Here is a 17,366-nt window from a genome sequence, read left to right as displayed (position 1 = left end):
AATTTGTTCAATATGTTCTTATTGCTACTTGAAAGTTTTATGTAGAATTGTAGATGAAATTCATAATGACAAAACAACCTAGCAGGAGTGACTATTGACGAAAAATTACTAGCTATGTGACGGAAAAATGTCATATTTAAACATGAAAGGCTAAAATATATATTGTGAAAAATATGTTCAGTTTTATTTGTTAATTGGACTAATATTTTGTTTGTCAGGAATAACAAGGTCTTTTAATTTAAAGTTAACTATTCCGGGATATTTCGAATGGTGTATTCCGGAGGGAATATTTTTGAAATATCATTTTTCTTTCTTGTTGTATACGACAAGTAACAAAAGTAACAGTTTTTTATACGCATTTCTTCCTTAGATATAATAAGAAGACTGGATTAACTAGAAGCAAACCAGGAATAGGACAGTTGACAAGGGAATGGACAGAACAAGAAACGCTGCTTCTACTAGAAGGCCTCGAATTGTACAAGGACGATTGGAACAAAGTGTGTGAGCACGTGGGGACTCGAACTCAAGAAGAATGTATTCTTAATTTTCTTAAGTTGCCCATTGAAGACTCTTACTTTGAGGATCCAGAACTTGGTGAGAAAAACAGGGCTTTTATTTTAAACACTGATTTTACTTATTACTTCAACGTACTACGATCTTACCTGTATATTAAGAAAAATTCCAATAAATAAGTTTTTGAAAAAAGTAATCAGCTCCATTAAACCGAAAATGAGTAAAAATAGAATCAAATAATCTACCAAGTGTAAAACTATCACAAATCAGCATCAATAATTATATGAAACCAAAAACGAACAGAAACTACAATAAAAAAAACCGGTTCAAACTCAAAACGAAAAGAAAGTAATATGAGTAGGGCTCACAACCCCTATGCCTTCTCAGGGCTAGAACATAATTTTCGCTTTATTGAAAAAAAAATATTATTTTTATGACTTTAATAAATCAAAATTTATTATGATTTTAAGGAATACATATCAGCATATGTATATTAAGCTGCTTTTATTTTTATTTAAAGCATGAGATTTTAGTTAATTCTAGGTAAGTGTAAAAGTGGTTGCTCCAAAATTCTAGTTGATCAGGATAATTTTTTCCTGATCCTTGACATTCTCTGTTTTAACAGAAACTCTGATGAGTTGCCCTGGTGATATTTCCTACTACGCGGGCAATGCTTATATTGTTCGTATTTTGTCTCGGAGAGTTCATCAGTTAACTCTTCATGTCGAAAACCATAGAAAACCCACGGTCTTTCTGGATCTGAAGTCGGTGATCCAACTTGGCTAGTCCCTGTCTTGGCAGGATAGAGTTCAATAGGGAAAGATATGGGCCCAACTGGAATTCAGTGAGTTCTTCTGTAGTTTTCTGTTCAAAAGTTAATAAAACAGGAGTAAATTGCAGCAAAGTCATTATATGGAATATATGACTTTGTGATATCAACCAGCATTGGATTTACAATCGAACGGAATTATCTTAATTTATTTCAACTAGTCAAGACATAAGGAACAATTAAGACAGTGCTGTAAAAATAAAAATAGTATTATTCGCTAGATGGCATTATAAATCCAATAAAAGTCACTAGAGTGTCCCCCCCCCCCTCAAAAAATAAACGGAATAATAAATAGTGGAAAAAAGAAAAACAGACTATCTAGCAGTATGTTATTCATTGAACACATGGTATTCACCTTCAACTTCCTTTTTTTAGCAGCATTTAATGTTAGTCGTCCGTCTATTTGATTCTCTTCTAAATTATTATTGTCGCTGAACTTGTCAAGATTAAGGTGTATGTTTACTCTCAAACAAGTGATTTTGCAACAATTTCACAGCTGTAACTTGCTCCAAGAAGACAAAGACAATCACGTCATTGTATCCATTTGTCTCACTACTATCATTCACCGAGCCAGAATTACGATATTACATAAAAGTTTTTATTGAAGAAGGATCTAAATTTTCTTAAAAGTAGGAAAATTGTTCTTTTTTCAAATATTTCCAACGAATATTCAACGTATTTCTATTTCAACGAATTTCTGTTTAATTTGAAGTACGTAGAATCTTTGTCAGGATTAGATTTGCGCCACTAGGAGTAATCGTCATACAACAATTGAAATTAAGAGAGAAAAACATACCCCCCCCCCCCTCCCTGAGAAGATATGTGTTTTAAAAGTAAAAGATACCGGTAAATTTAGTGCTTTCTCGAAACTCAATGGCTACTTCTTTAAGCTCTTAAACAGTGAAAGATATTTACTTCTGTTGCTGCATAGGTCTTTTTTTTCTGTCAGGATAAACCAAAATTGAAAAAAGCTTATTTATGAATACCTGAATGAGTCTCGGATTGTTGTGAATCGAAAAAAACATGCCAGGTAGTTGGTTTTCTCAAACCTCATTAATCGGTATGGTAGTGCTGAAACCTTTAAAGGAGTCGTAGTTTGAGTATAATACCAAGAAAAATTTAAATTAGTTTTTACAGCTGGTAATGCTAGTGTAGTTGCAAGTGTCCGATCTCAGTATCTGACAAAAAAAAACGATTACAAAGCTCGACAAAACGCAGGGATACGCCGGGCGCCAGATGGAGCAGATTGTTTTTTTGTTGACATTATCATTGGTTTCCACTCTTTTAACTCTTTGGTTGAGCCCTTTAGCGTAGTGTTCAAGGGATGCATAAACCGGTTAAAAGACTACCAGGATATCCAGCACCCTGGTAGAATTAGAACATCCCCAGAAATAGTAAGGAAAATTTTAATGATCCAATCAATCTAGGACCTCTCCCAGGCCACTCAGCCTGTCCCCTGGTGGTTATAGGGGAACTCCCTACAGATGTTTAGGATGCTTCCTTAGGAGGCACAGACCAAGGGGGGACCTTGTCATTGGTGGTTTATAATAGAAACTTGGGTACCCTCACCCGGGGCCATAAATACAGGTGGAGGAGGAAGAAGGCCCCTCAAGTGTACACTCAACACGTTCCACCGGCGTAACCACGCGTCCCATGAGTTACAAACCTTCTCCCAGTAATGGTCAAATTGCATGGTGAAGCAGAACACCATCGCGGGAGGATCCTCCATAGGAGGACAACTGCGGCAGGGCGTAAGAACTATGGACAGTGGCCTCTGCTAAGGGTTGCCTTGACCCTTACGGGGTACCTGATAGACTGGGGACCTTGCGGTTAACTCTCTCCCCTCTTGAAGAGTGGCGCCCCTCAAAGAAATTATAGCCTAGTAAACGACACAGCATTCGCATAGGACTCTGATTAATGGGTAATTCTTCTGGGCTTGGTCTGTTTTGACGGGCGTTTTCGGGCTGAAAAACCTCTTCTTATCTGATATTATCTACTTTGGGTTGCCTCCCCGTAGTAACACAATATTTGTAGGCATGAATATATAATGAGTCGGAGGTAATAAACTTGAGACTGTATGTGTAGAATTTCGACTCTTGTTGATAGAAGAGCATCGTCAAGTGATAAAAACCATGTTGTGACCAAGATAGGCTCAGGATTGCACAGAGCCTCCATTCATACTGGAGGCCCTAGGGACTTCTTGCTGTCTGGTTCCAAGCCGGCTTAAGCGCTTCGGTGTAGACTCGAGAAGATATGTAATATAACTTTTGTATCGACATTTTGACTGACGAATTCAAACGATTCGAACTGGACTTATTAGGGAGTTTCAGAAACTCATATCCCAGGAGTATAAAGCATGATATTAGGTGATATAGAGTTTGTTTACTCTGACAGGAAGGATGGGATACATAGAGATGAAGCAGGGTTTATGATGAATAAGGCAGCTGCTAAGCTTTGTTTAGGCTGAAAAGGTATTGATAATAGAATACTAATTGTTCGTTTTATGACTAAAAGGTTCAGGGCATCAGTTATCGTAGTATATGCCCCTGCAGAACCGACTGATGGAGATATCAGTGACTCAGGTGTATTTTACTCACAGTTTATAGGAGCAAATAGACAGGGTCCTGGGTAGAAATACGGTGTTTTTACTAGGAGATTTTAACGCCCAGGTCGGTAGAAATAGGGTAGAGGGTATTCTAGCCAAGGTAAATTTGGGTAGGAAAAGAAAACAGTAATAGCTAAAGACTTTTGCGATTTTTTAGATATAACAATATTGTTATAATTAATACAGTGTTTGGTCATAAAATAGCCCATAAGTTAACATGGTATTCAGCAAACCTTGGTAAGACAAATTGGTAAAACAACCTTGTTAAAAATAGTAAGACATCAAACCTTAGTGGTTATGTTAAAGTAAACCGAAGACTGGCAGAATCAAAACAAGATACTAGGGTATATAGGAGTGTTGTTATTGATCTTAAAAGTAAAGATCACCATCTAGTTGTGTCTAGGGTTAATTTAAAGCCGAAATTTCGGAAGGATAGCTACCTCCCAGGAAGTTATGATGCTGGTAGACTCCAGGATGAGAAATTGAGAGAAACTTTCCAGGAACATTTGAATACTAAACTTGAGAGTCTAAATTTGACAATGTGGAAGATGGTTGGAATGATTAAAAAAAAAAAACAATTTGTGAAGTTGCTGATGGGGGCTTATGGAAGAAAGTTAGAACTGCAGCTAGGAATATTAGTGAAAAAGCTTTATGTTGAATAGAGAAGTGAAGGGGCTTATGCAAGAACTATCTGAGTGATAGATCATATGAAAAGAAAAGGAATGTAAAGAAATTGGAGAAAGCTAAGTGCGGCTAGACGGTACAATAATAAAATATTGTACTGACATGTTAATAAATTGAGGGAGTAGTCAATTCAGATTTGTCCCAGTTAAAGACAGGAACGGGGCCGCAATTAGTGATAAGGAAAGAGTTTATGAGGAAGAATTAGCGACAGTACTAAAAGGATTGAAAGATAATAAGGCTCCGGATGCTGAAAAGGCGGTAAATGAGATTCTTAAATATGGTGTCTCTGAGTTTAGAAATAAGTTACTCAAGATTATGAATATGATTTTGAAAAAGAAAAAAATACCTAACGATTTTAGGAAAACTTTTATTAAACCAATGTATAAGAAAGGCAATAAGAGTGAGTATGGTAATAATCGAGGCATTAATTTGGTCTCTTTAGGTAGCAATTACTTAGTAATATTATGCTTTTTAGACTGAGAAATGCTGTAGACAGAGTATTAAGAGAGGAACAGTGCGGTTCAGAAAGGTAGAGGATGTGTCTGCCAAATTTCCACTCTTAGGTTAATAATTGAGAAGTGCCTGACTTGTCAAACACATTTGGCCCTCAGTTTTATAGATTATCAGCAAGTGCTCGATTCTGTTGATAGAAGAGTTTTAGCAAAGGTCTTATCCTTGTATAGTATACCAGAAAAATACATTAAAGTAATTAGTGCTACGTACGAGAATAAAACTCCTGCGGTTAAGGCAGAAAATTCAGAGGTAGGAGTTCAGAGTGCTAGAATAGGTTTGAAAATTAATTTTAACAAGACTAAGTCACTAAGGCTAGGAATAAGTAAAGGTGACGATGGGTAACGAAAAGATTGACCAGGTGAGCAGCTTCACTTGCCTTGGTAGTATTATTAGTTAAAACGGTGGGAAAAGTGAAGATGTTTAAAGTAGAATAGCCAAGGATCAGGGTGTTTGGAAGAATAATAAAATAGATCTGCAAACCATTAGAATATTAGAAGCTGCTGTGATGACAGTGGTCAAATATGGCTCTGAAGCACGGGTGCTCTGAAAAGCGGATGAAGATTTGCTAGATGTTTTCCAGAGAAATTGCCTAAGGATTGCTCCGGAAAAATGTGATTCAATCCGGCTTTCTAGGGCTATAATGGAAGATAGGATGAGATAGCTAGGGCACGTTGTGTGGATGAAGGATGACAGATTGCCGAAAATTGTCCTTTTCGGCCAACCGTCTAGGGCTAAACGGAAAGCAGTTCGTCCTCGTCTGGAGCGGGAGAACGTCATAAAGAAAAATTTAAAGGAAATGGGAACTTCCTGGGAGGATGTAAAAAGGAGGGTTTGAATAGATTAGGGTCGTACGTACGAGGATCGTACGTAGTTGCGTTGGCCTCAGGTGGCTTGGTGCCGCGGGGAGTTGTTTGTAGTAGTAGCAGTAGTTTTTTTCAGTAAAGGGCAAATTATATTCTGGCCTTGAGAAGGCATAGGGGTTGTGAGTCCTACTTATGTTAATTTCTATTAGTTTTGAGCTTTCGGCTTCATTTATTTATTGATGCTGATTTGTGGTGGTTTTACGCTTGGTAGATTATTTGATTCTATTTTTCTCATTTTTGGTGTAATAGAGTTCTTTATTTTTCTTTGAAAAACTTATTCAGTGGATTTTTTCTTATTAATTTCTTGTAGTCTTTTTCAGGGAAAAAGAGAATAATAGTTTAAAACTTTTCCAGTATTCCTTCAAGAATTTATCGTTTGGCCCGCCATTTGTATGCTGGAGAAACTTTTTACAACAATTTTTAGCAACGTACACCCTTTTGAAAAGCTTGACACAAATAGTAGTGTTTAATTTAGTTTTGACCTGCAAAATAAAACTTAATGCCATTCCTAAAAAAATTCATCTATGCTCTTTGACAGCATGTATAGATAAGATAAATTTTATTTTAAAATGTATACAAAACCCTTTGCAGCACCTGGTAAGGAAGCCCCAAAGGGTTTGTTGGCAGCAGGTGGCAGTCTTCTCTACTCTGCATAGTACTGCATACAAAAATATAAACTACATTCATATACATACAAACATACTATTCTTTTGCAGGGAAAAATCTCTTAACTGCAGCCTTGAAGGATGTCAGACGACTCGAATTTCTTATTTAAATTGGAATAATACCCCATACAGATGGGGCAAAATACACTTACACTATTTTGAGTTAGGTAAATTTTAAGAGTAGAAGTAACTCCGAACGTTTGAACTTAATTCCCTTGGTCGTTCTTGGGATATTGCCGAAATGTCTTATTGGCAACCATCATGCATACAGTGTATTTTGAATTAATTTTAAAACAAAATTTAGTTTTTAAGCATAATGTGCAAATTGCATAACTGTGGGGGGGTTAATCTTCCCAATAACCCTAGAGATATAGTTACTAGACCGTTCAGCTATGCTGAACCAAATGGCTGTCTTAAAATTTTGATTGGAATTGTTTGAAAAATTATTGGTGAAATAGGAGGGCTGATTTCTCTTCAGCCATCTTTGACTGTCAGAAAGGGCACTGGGATTTTTAATTTTCATTCAAATTAGCTCCTTCAAAAATATGAATGATATTTCTAGCTATAATAGAACAGCGCTGCCGATGATAGTACTTGTATGGTTTTTTAATACCTGCATACATATAGTTTTTTTTCGTTTAGTTGAAACTCCCCATGAACGTTCTCTTAAAGTCAAATTAATGCCCTTGGTGTCATCTGGCTAGGTCAAGTCCGCCAAAATTTACCCTGTAAGGTCTAACTCAATAATGTTAATGTGATTTTGCTTTGTCACCCTTTTGACATTGTTCATGATCATAGCTAGTTACGATATAGTTCAGCATCCACCTAAATATTCCTTGAAAGCTTCACCTTAATACCCTTGGCTTGTGGAGTTGCAGTAGCAGAAGTAGCATTATTACCAGTATGCACATAGCACCTTTTTCTTTTTCAACATCCTCTTCAACACACGATGAAAGCTTTAACTAAATACCATCAACCGTTTCTGAAGCATTGCTGATACTTCCTCTTGACAACCTAAAGGGTATAGTGCGTTTTTTTAGTTCAATACAGTTTCAATATAGCCCAAAATTTTCACCTTAATACCCTTAGCCTTAGTAGCAGTCGTAGTAGCACCAGTGGTAATGGTAGTAGTAGTAGTAGTAGTAGTAGTAGTAGTAGCTGTAATAATAATAGTAGTAGTAGTTGTAGGCGTAGAAACAGTAGTATCTGTTCGTAGTATCTGTTTATCTATCCCAAAAGCTTTGTAATATGATTTTAGACTATTTTGAGCAAAATGGCTGTCTCAAAATTTCTTTTGGATGTGTTTCGGGAAAACACCACTTGTGTATGTGTGGGGAGGGGGATAGCTGTTCTCTTATCACTTTGACTCTTAGTCCAATGAGCCCCATGTGGTTGTATATACGATCACCATTTCTATAGAAACCCTATTTACCCCCAGGGTATTGTCATCCTCAAAGGCATAATTCCTGGACCCTTCAATTATGCTGAACAAAATAGCTATCTAAACATTTTGATTGGATTTATATGGGGAAATGATGGGCTGGGGGGGGGGGGGCTTGTTGCTCTCCAATTACTTTTAACTCTTAAAGAGGGCATTGTAACTTCTAATTTTAAATTGAATGAGTCCCATCCGAACTTTAAGCGACCATCTATTTCACAAAAGCCTTAGATACCCCCAGGGCATTACTTGCAACCCTTGCCTTAGGGCTATACAGGGTTGCGTCAACCCTGTAGGCATTGTTACATGTTCTTCGGACGATTTTTAACATAATGGCTATCTCACAATCTCATTCAGATGCATTTGATGAAAAGAGGGTTAGTCGGGGGGATTGTAGACTAGTCGTCATCCTTTCCTTCTGACTGTTAAAAGGGAATTAGAACTTTCAATTTTCAACCAAATGAGCCTATTGTTAGGTTTTTACAGTCATTCCTTCCATAGAAACCTTAAATGTTCCGGAGCATAACTTAAAGCCTTCGCCCCCAGGCTCTGGGGGTTTGTTTCTACCCCAAAAGTTTTGTTATATGATCTTTGGACTATTTTGAATAAAATGGATATCTCAAAATTTCTTTGGATATATTTCGGGACAGTGCGACCTGGTGGGAGTAACTGCCCTCTGATCACTTTGACTCTTGAACCCCCGCCGAAGTTTATAGGACCCTCCTTTCTATAAAATCTTGTATGCCCCAGGGTATAGTTACAAACCTTGCCCTAAGGCTGTGTTTGTGGGAGGGTGTAATCTTCATAGACTTAATTACTGGGTTTATCAACTACGCTAAACAAAATGGCTATCTAAAGATTTGGTCTGAATGTATTTGGTGAAATGATCAGCGGGGGGGGAGGCTGATTGACCTCCAATCATTTTCCACTATTAAAAAGGGTACTAGAACTTGCAATCTTTAATCGAATGAACCCTTTGAAGTATTTATGACAAATCCTTCTGTACGAAGTACCTTTGTCTTAAAAAAAACATTGTGCCAACATCGTTCTTTACTTAGCCAGCGCAATTGCGCTGCCTATGATTGGGGGATAGAAATCCCTCTCGCCTATTCCCCCTTCCTCTTAAGACCTATAAAAAATAATGCCCTTTGAAAATTCTCGAAGGTTTGGCTCCAAAGTTTCCGTTTTCGGTAGTTTTGAACCACTCGAATCTTGATGAAAAAGTTACAGCATCAAATCCAGTAGTTTCGAGAATCCTAGAGCGGAGCTATAAACCTAAATTAGTGATCGCAGAATATTGAAAGAGAACTTATTTGAACGGAAATTTCAAGATCTAGTTTGTCTTTGAAGTAACATCCCGCAAATCACGCCAAAATAGTGCTGTCTGCTTCCATTTTGTGCTCCAAATAATAATTTTAGCTCATTTACGTCAGCAATGACATCAAGCAATTTTTATGATAGGGAAACGTTTTAGAATCAATGGAAGTCTTGTTTTTATGATCACCCAGTTTCAGAAGTTATTCTACCGCGTGATGGAACATTTTTCCCTAAAATAGTATGCAACCATGCAAAAGGGTTAGATATTATGGATTACTTATACAGTAACACTAGCGAATATGAAGAATTAAATAGGCTTGCTCCCACTATTATGGGAAAGTCATTGGGTCTTTTCTTAGAGAAAAGAGGTGTCTAAAGCCCCAAAGTCGGTTGACACAGTCTTTTGCCTAATTCTCGGTAAACTGAATCAGTGGGTTTTCTGTCGTCTGTGGAGCTTGTGGAACGTCTTTAATTTACATTGATTTATCGATTTTTATCCGATTGTCTATCTACCTTCTTTGTGATCGCACAAGAGACAGAAATATGACTGATTTTCTCAACTTCTATTCCTCGCAGGACGCTCCAGCGGTATGGTGACAGAGTGACGGAAGGGTAATACTGCCTGTGTCCACCTTAAAGAGTTAATAACTGGTTAAAACGTAGAGTGTGACTGTTCCGGTTGTGTAAGTTCACAACAAAATACGAGAAGAAAACAGACAAAAAATAATTAAGATCAAATCATGGTATGACCCGTAAGTGATCGATTCCGGTGTCAAACCTCTTCTATAAAAATAAAAGACATGCTGGTTCGTTTCTTTTTCTTTAGGCTAAAGACATGTTAGGGAATAAATAACTAAAAAATTTATTTTGTATAATAACGGTTCAGTTATTTTTAGTTGTCCATGCGCTCATAGCAGTAAATTTGTATACTTTGAGAACGAGAGAAGAAGTGCCCCAAAGACGGGGTACGACTTGGATGGAAACTATACTGTCAAATTCAATATGTCTCAAAATATTGAGCAGAGATCTCAAGCCCCAGGCTAAAAAAGCACAGTTAAAAAAAGCAACAGTTATATACCAATTTGGTTTATAACTGTTGAAAAGCTAATCTATAATTTTGCAGTTTCCATTTTAAAATGTGGACATTTTATTCCACTTCGATGCCCACGTCGCACGGTAAATTTACTTGTGGTCTTAAAATATCGGAAGAGTTCACACGAACGAAAGTCGAAAGATCTAGTGTCATTTTAAAGTAGCAAAACAAACTATACTCTAGTAAATTCTCAATTTTCATTTCTTTGTTCTACAAAACGATAATTTTGATTGGGGCAAAATTTGGCCGTACCTAAGTTCTGGAATACCAATTTGGTATATAACTATTGAAAAGCTAATCTATAATTTTGCAGTTTCCATTTTAAAATGTGGACATTTTTTTCCACTTCGATGCCCACGTCGTACGGATGAAGCGACATGTTTACGCACATTAATTTTATAGTATATAAATATGTATTCTTTTTTCTACGAGGTGGAGGGATCAGTGGTCCACTTGGTCTTCAGCCAATTCCTTTTAGTCAAAGCGGAAATCCGATAATGTCAACTGTCGCCTTCCTAGCCTCTGTCGTAGATCCAAGGGTTGCTTCTGCTGCTGCCAAAGCTGCTATGGAAGAGTTTGCTAAAATCAAGGTAAGTTTAACTGTAATATCTATGTAATTATCTGAAACTATCTATCTTGGATAACAACCAAAAAGATAATTGAAGCAGTGGGAAAAACCAGCAGAAAATGATTGATTTTTGTTTAATTTAATACAAAAAAAAACATGGAGGAGAGGATTTATAATTAACGTAAAGAAACCTACACCAAAGAGGGAGTTCACTTTGGATTTTGCTTATGTTCACTGGAACATTTTGCCTTTAGTTCTAGCGTTATTTCCTTGCCTCAAGCGTTTAAATTGCTTTATCCTCTGTTACGTCATTTAAGTGATTGGATATGAATATTACCAACAATTTACGGTCGTTATGTCCTCAGCTGGTTTCTCATAAGAATTTCCAATCGTTTCGTTCTCGGCTGATTTCAGAATGTAGATCCACGCTGGTTACTCGAGAAATGTAGGGAACAAAACATATAATCGCAAAGCTTTAAACAACTTTTTTTTAGCTTTTGCTATCTCTGAGTCCCATACCTTTCTGGGTTTTATCCTCTCTTACGAACAAAGGCATTTCTTCTTTATGTATTCAAAATTTCTGGTACTGTGACTTTTTTTTCTTCCTCCATGGTACCGCAGAAGATAATATTGAAATCCGAGATAAGTGATATTTTTAATAAAGTTACTGTGCTAAGCAGAAAGCTTTCTGATAACAGCAAAAAAACAGCCATCGTTCCACGTCTTGAATTTATATATTTTTTGTAATTGGTGCTTTTCTGTCTTTTGGTCTACATGGCTATTTATTTTTTTGTTCTTAGTTGGTTGAAAAAAAAAGGGTAAATTTGTCACTCTCGTACGTGCAACTGTTCAGCCCTTTTTTTTTAGAAAAACTCCAGGTTGTCTTGTAGTCCGTGTGGAGCAAGCTTATGATTTAGTTAATCTCCTTTTGGGTGGCTCATAGAAAAATTAGAAATGTAGGTTTTTTTGTTAAGAACTTATTTACTATATGAAATATCTGATAAATGTTTATTTGTTTGATAAACGAGTTTATATATCATACTTCCGTCATGCCATATTTCTTTTGGTTAAGTGTGATCTTTGAAGTAGTTATCAGTGTATATTTCATTAAGTATATTTTTTCGATGTTCAAACTGATAGCTAATTTAAGTTTAAATAAAAGAAATGTTTAACTTTGTTTCAGATTGTTTTTGAGAAATAAAATTTTTATCTAGCTATCAATAGTTATCACTTATGATTTATTTAGCTAGTTATCAATTATCAATATATATATATATATATATATATATATATATATATATATATATATATATATATATATATATATTATTTTAGTTGAAAAAAAAAAGTCTAAACCTTGTTTCAGTTTGTATGTAAGAGCGAAAAAAACTATGGAGCTCGTGATTTTAAATTTCTTTCTATTTCTTCCTTCTTTTTTTAGAGCAAATAGACAAAATTTCGTATTTATTTTTAGGATGAGGTGCCGTCAATACTGATGGAAGCACACATGAAAAATGTTGAAGCCTTACTGGCCAAAGGTGACACTGACCCTAATGCTGCTCTGGCACAAGTAGGTTTTGTGTACTTGTCTTACCTTCGCTTTTTGACGTAAAATTCTAATGTTTTAGAATGTTTAGAAAAAAAAAACCTAAATGTTTTTTTGCTTTATTTTCAATGAGCTACGAATAGAAAAATGCAATAGTTGTGAAAAAAAACGATTTTTATTCAAAAATTTGATGGAATTCTGTTTTTAAAAAATACAGCCATTTACGTAAATCTCTTTTGACTTATTTCTGTACGCTTTTGAATAACGTATGTGCTTCGCAGAATCAAAACTAGTATAAGCATTTAGTAATCTAGAAGATATTTTCAGTTTGTAAAATTATTCCCTATCAGAAATATACAGAAGAGCATATTTTACTTTTAAATTCTAAATATTAAGAACAGTCTCCTCTTGGAACAAACTTATAGCACTGTTTTGATGGCGCTTTCAGATGCACTGACTAAACCGTATCTCAAACTATCGTTATCAGTTATTTCAAAATAGTGTTGTAGTCTATGATGAAAATTAAACAGTTTGTAGTAACGAACTGTAAGTAAGGAGCAATGCGGCTCAATAATAACCTAAACTGTAAGAAACAGAGTCTTGATTATAATAGATATATCAAGAGAATCGAATCTTGATGCCTATTCAAGATATAAAAAATTCATGAAGTTTAATGTTACCCATCAAAAGTTACGAGCCTGAAAAATTGTTCCTAACATTTGAAAAAGGGGAAGCATCCCTAAGAAATAAAGTGATCATAATGAAAATCACACCATCAGATTCAGAATAACAGAGAACCCTACTATACAGGTTTCATGACCCTGTATACAAAAATGTGGAATTTTGAATTTTTTGCCAGGAGCAAGATCACGGATACGTGTTTATTTGTTTATTTGTTTTTGTTTTGTTTTTTTCCCAGAGTTGATTAGCATCTTGAGATAGCTATTTTCTTCAGCATGGTCGAAAGATCTAATAACTATGTCTTTGAGCATGACTTGACCCCCTACAGCCCCCGGGGAAAGGCTGCAAGTTATGAACTTTGCCCATTGCTTATATATAGTATTGGCTATTGGGAAGTACAAAGATTTTTTTTGGAAGGGGATGGATTTTCTGTTGGGGTAAAGAGTGAGGTAACAAAAAGGGGGCTACCCCATCAAATGCATCATAATTTCTATTCGTTTTAAGGTTTAATGTTGCTCCTTACTTTCAGTTGAAAAAACTTGTTTTTCTTACATTTAATCACGAAATAAATGTTGTTGTATTTTACAATCCTACGCACTAGTAAATTACCGTGTGAATGATCTGTTAAACCTGTGATTTTTCAAGGCAGTGGCTCTAATTTTCTATTCTTTTCGTTGGTAAATACTGACTGTAAGATAGTCAACGGAAAAAGCGGCAGAACGACGTCACTGTGCATGTCTCTTTAAGGGTGAAACGCATTGCTTTCTAATTCTGTTGTTTAAAGACTAAGCGTCTTTTTTCATATTCTTAAAATATTGCCAGTTAATCTTGTTTTTCCAGTCCATTGTGTATTTTCCTGACTTCAACAAATTGAATAGATGTAGTTTAGGAAGACATTTGGCAATTTTGCCTTGCTATTGAATTCATATTGAACGATCTGGGTTATCCCCAAAAAACTCAATAATAAGGTTTTTTAACATTTACGAAATTCATATGTGGATTCGCGCTCTTCTATTTTGCTTCCTAAAAACAAATAAAATTATATTTATTTGATAATTAATAATTAGAGTGAAGTCATGGACACCGTTTCTGAGGTTTTTCTGCATTATGGTTAATATTGGATTCGGAATACGAGTTGGGATTTGAACAAGGTGTCTCATTTTCTTTTTATCTTGAGTATTTTTGATATTTTTTTCTTTCTTTATTACTTTTATTCTATTTGTATTATTTTCCTAAGGGTTTCAGTTTTCGAGTATAACTTACTTTATAGATCCCCTTTGTAAATATTTTTCTTTTCCGTTTGTATCTTGTATTATAGTTGTGGCACTACTTTGTGAAGTAGTGAAAATTAAAAGAACTTGAACTTGAAAACCCTTGTGAAAGTTTGAATTTAAACATGAAAAGAAGGAACACCACTGCTCCCGCAACCTGCGTAATTCAAACAAAACCATGGCCAGCACTGGAGGGGTTTAAACTATAACAATATCACATTTGAAATCAGATTTGTGCGTATCACAAAATATAATGATTATGACAGGTTGTATGAATGTAAACACGGAAAGGAAAACCAGTCATCTTCACGGTTTGTTTGTTGTTGTTTTTGTCGTGGTTTTTTTTTGGGGGAGAGGGTAGCCTGACAAAAAGATCAACAGTAATGTTTATTGGCTCTGTCCAATTCTCTGTCAGGCTCTGTCAGTAATGTCTATCGTCTGTGATTGAACTCACACTTTTAGTCAAGAGTATAGCCATGTTGTGGAATATTCTGGCTAAGTAATGTTAATGCTAAATTAATCTGATTGGCTAAGAATTCATTGCAGAATCCTAGGTCCAAGCCTCAGAGACCGTGAAATCGGTAAGAGAGGAAAGTCAAGTGTTTTTTCATAGGAAGAACGAGATAACCAATACCATATAGCGTTTGCTGTATATATAAAACTTAATTTCCACCTTCACATCACAAATACAATAAAAAAAATGCTATAGAAAAATCAGAATAAGAAAAAGAATTCTACCCGCACCCTGGAGTTGTAATGAGAAAACTTTTAATTTTAAACTCAGATTTTGTAAATCACATATAAGACCCATATTAATTATGTGCTTATTATTTATGGTGCTTCTGCAGACCCAGTTGGAAAAAATTTAAACAATGCAAAATGATATAATCTGGCTCACATTTGATCTTAGGAAACGAACAAACATTAAGTTTATGCTTACTGAGAGTGGATTATCAACAATATATGAAAGACGAAGGTTTCTTTTAGTACATTATCTGACAAAACTTGAAGCTAATAGCTCACATACCCTTCATAGCTGGCTAAGAAACCCTTCCATGTATAGAGGCATTGCGAATGAATTTGCCAATACCCAGAAGAAACTCCCACTGTCAGCAAAGTCTATTGCACCTACTTTCCGCCTAATCCCCATAATAAACATTAATTTCTCAAAGTAGACTAAAGAACTTTCCCCCATTACTTTCATCCAGAAAAAAATTACTGTATTTAATACGGTTACATATAAAACCAATTTCCCAATTTGTTTTGATGATTCCAAAAATGAATGAGAAGGTGGCAAGTGGAGCTTTTCTTCCAAACCTTAATGTTATAATGGATGAAAGAATGTGTGTTAATGTGTCTATAATGTCTGTAGAGCCATAATCATGATATTAGAGCACCCTATGAATAATCAACCCTTGATTTCCAATTTACAAATTATTATAGTTTATTCTGACTCTTTGTCAAGCCTAGAGCTGCTGCAATCAGCTTCTCAGTATAAAATGGACACAGACACATTTTGTCTTAGTATTATCAATGTTCTTGCTTCAAGAGGAGAGAAATACATTTTTAATTGCATCAGCAAGTTTTCTTTTTTTGGCTAAATGTTTTGCTGGATTACACAATTTAAATTGAATTTATTCTTGATTTTTCAGTTTTGTAAAAGGAAATTTTAGTATTACGGATTAAACGCCAAAAAATCCACCCTGAAAAATGTAATTTGTCGTTACACCAAAAGGTAGTTACTAAAAAAAAATTGGTTAGGCTTTCTAATCAATGTACACGAGTTGTACTAGAAATGTATTTAAACTTCATCGAGCCAATTACTATTGTTAACATTTATTCATTTTCTTGATTTCTTGCAAGATTTTATTGAAATTAGTAGCCAAAAGGCTTAGAAGCTTCGTTTTGATGATCGCTGCTATAACCTTACGTGCACTAATGGTAAAGGCTTGTTCGCAACGGGAATTCGTATTACAGTTAGTGATTCAGTTAGTGCTAATTTTCGAAACAAATAATCTTAAACGGATTCACAATCAAGATTTGGCTAGTATCTCAAAGTGGATTGAGTCATAGCTTAAGTTTGGTTTATTTGAAGTTCGTTAAGTCTATGGCATTGACAATTCTGATAACCTGAAGACAACCTATGAACCTGACAATTCTGAAGATTGCTTCCAACCAAACTAAAAACGGAAATTTTTCTACAACTTATTCTGCCTCTATGTATGACAAAAATACAGTATAGGAAGAATTTTGGCGTTATTTCTTTTATTTGAAACTGGCATATGGATCAGACAATTCACTCTATATGGTAATCAGTTTTTGTTCGTATCGCAAAGTTGGAAGTACTCACACTCTTCCATTATCAATCCTTAGCTACGTGGTTGAAAAACTGATAGATTAAGAAGGAGCCGAAAAAAAACAACATTTTCAAATAGAATAAAAATCAATCAAGTATTGGGCAAAGTTTTTAGAGCTTATGAGGGTCCGGGAGTATCTAAATGACAAAATACGTTCTTTAAAAGTAATCTGCTGAATTTCAACTCATTATAGCTTCGTTATAAATCCTTTGCTGTACAGAAAGAAAATGAATTATAATGAGTTCATCAGTGAAGAGTTTCTGGAATCGATTAAGGCCCAGGAACATCTAAATGATAGAATATATTTTTCAATAGGGAACTGCTGAACTCAGAAATTTGAAGTTCAAATTTTTTATATAAGATGGAACTGGTCGATCAGAATATTCTAAAAAAAAATTATATTGGCTGCAATCGTTGAAATTG

General features: G+C 35.3%; 1 protein-coding gene across 1 annotated transcript in view; it reads left to right on the top strand.

The window, feature by feature from the left end:
* Positions 1-17,366, top strand: part of LOC136031082 (SWI/SNF complex subunit SMARCC2-like) — a gene marked incomplete in the record, with an annotated part of 66,096 nt that overhangs the window by 42,551 nt on the left and 6,179 nt on the right. The window contains 3 exon segments of the mRNA XM_065710352.1: positions 371-594; positions 10,953-11,110; positions 12,563-12,658. Coding sequence (XP_065566424.1) covers positions 371-594; positions 10,953-11,110; positions 12,563-12,658 — 478 coding nt within the window.

The sequence above is a fragment of the Artemia franciscana genome, chromosome 9 (assembly GCF_032884065.1).
Source record: "Artemia franciscana chromosome 9, ASM3288406v1, whole genome shotgun sequence".
NCBI lineage: Eukaryota > Metazoa > Arthropoda > Branchiopoda > Anostraca > Artemiidae > Artemia > Artemia franciscana.
This window is presented reverse-complemented; position numbering and strand designations above follow the sequence as displayed.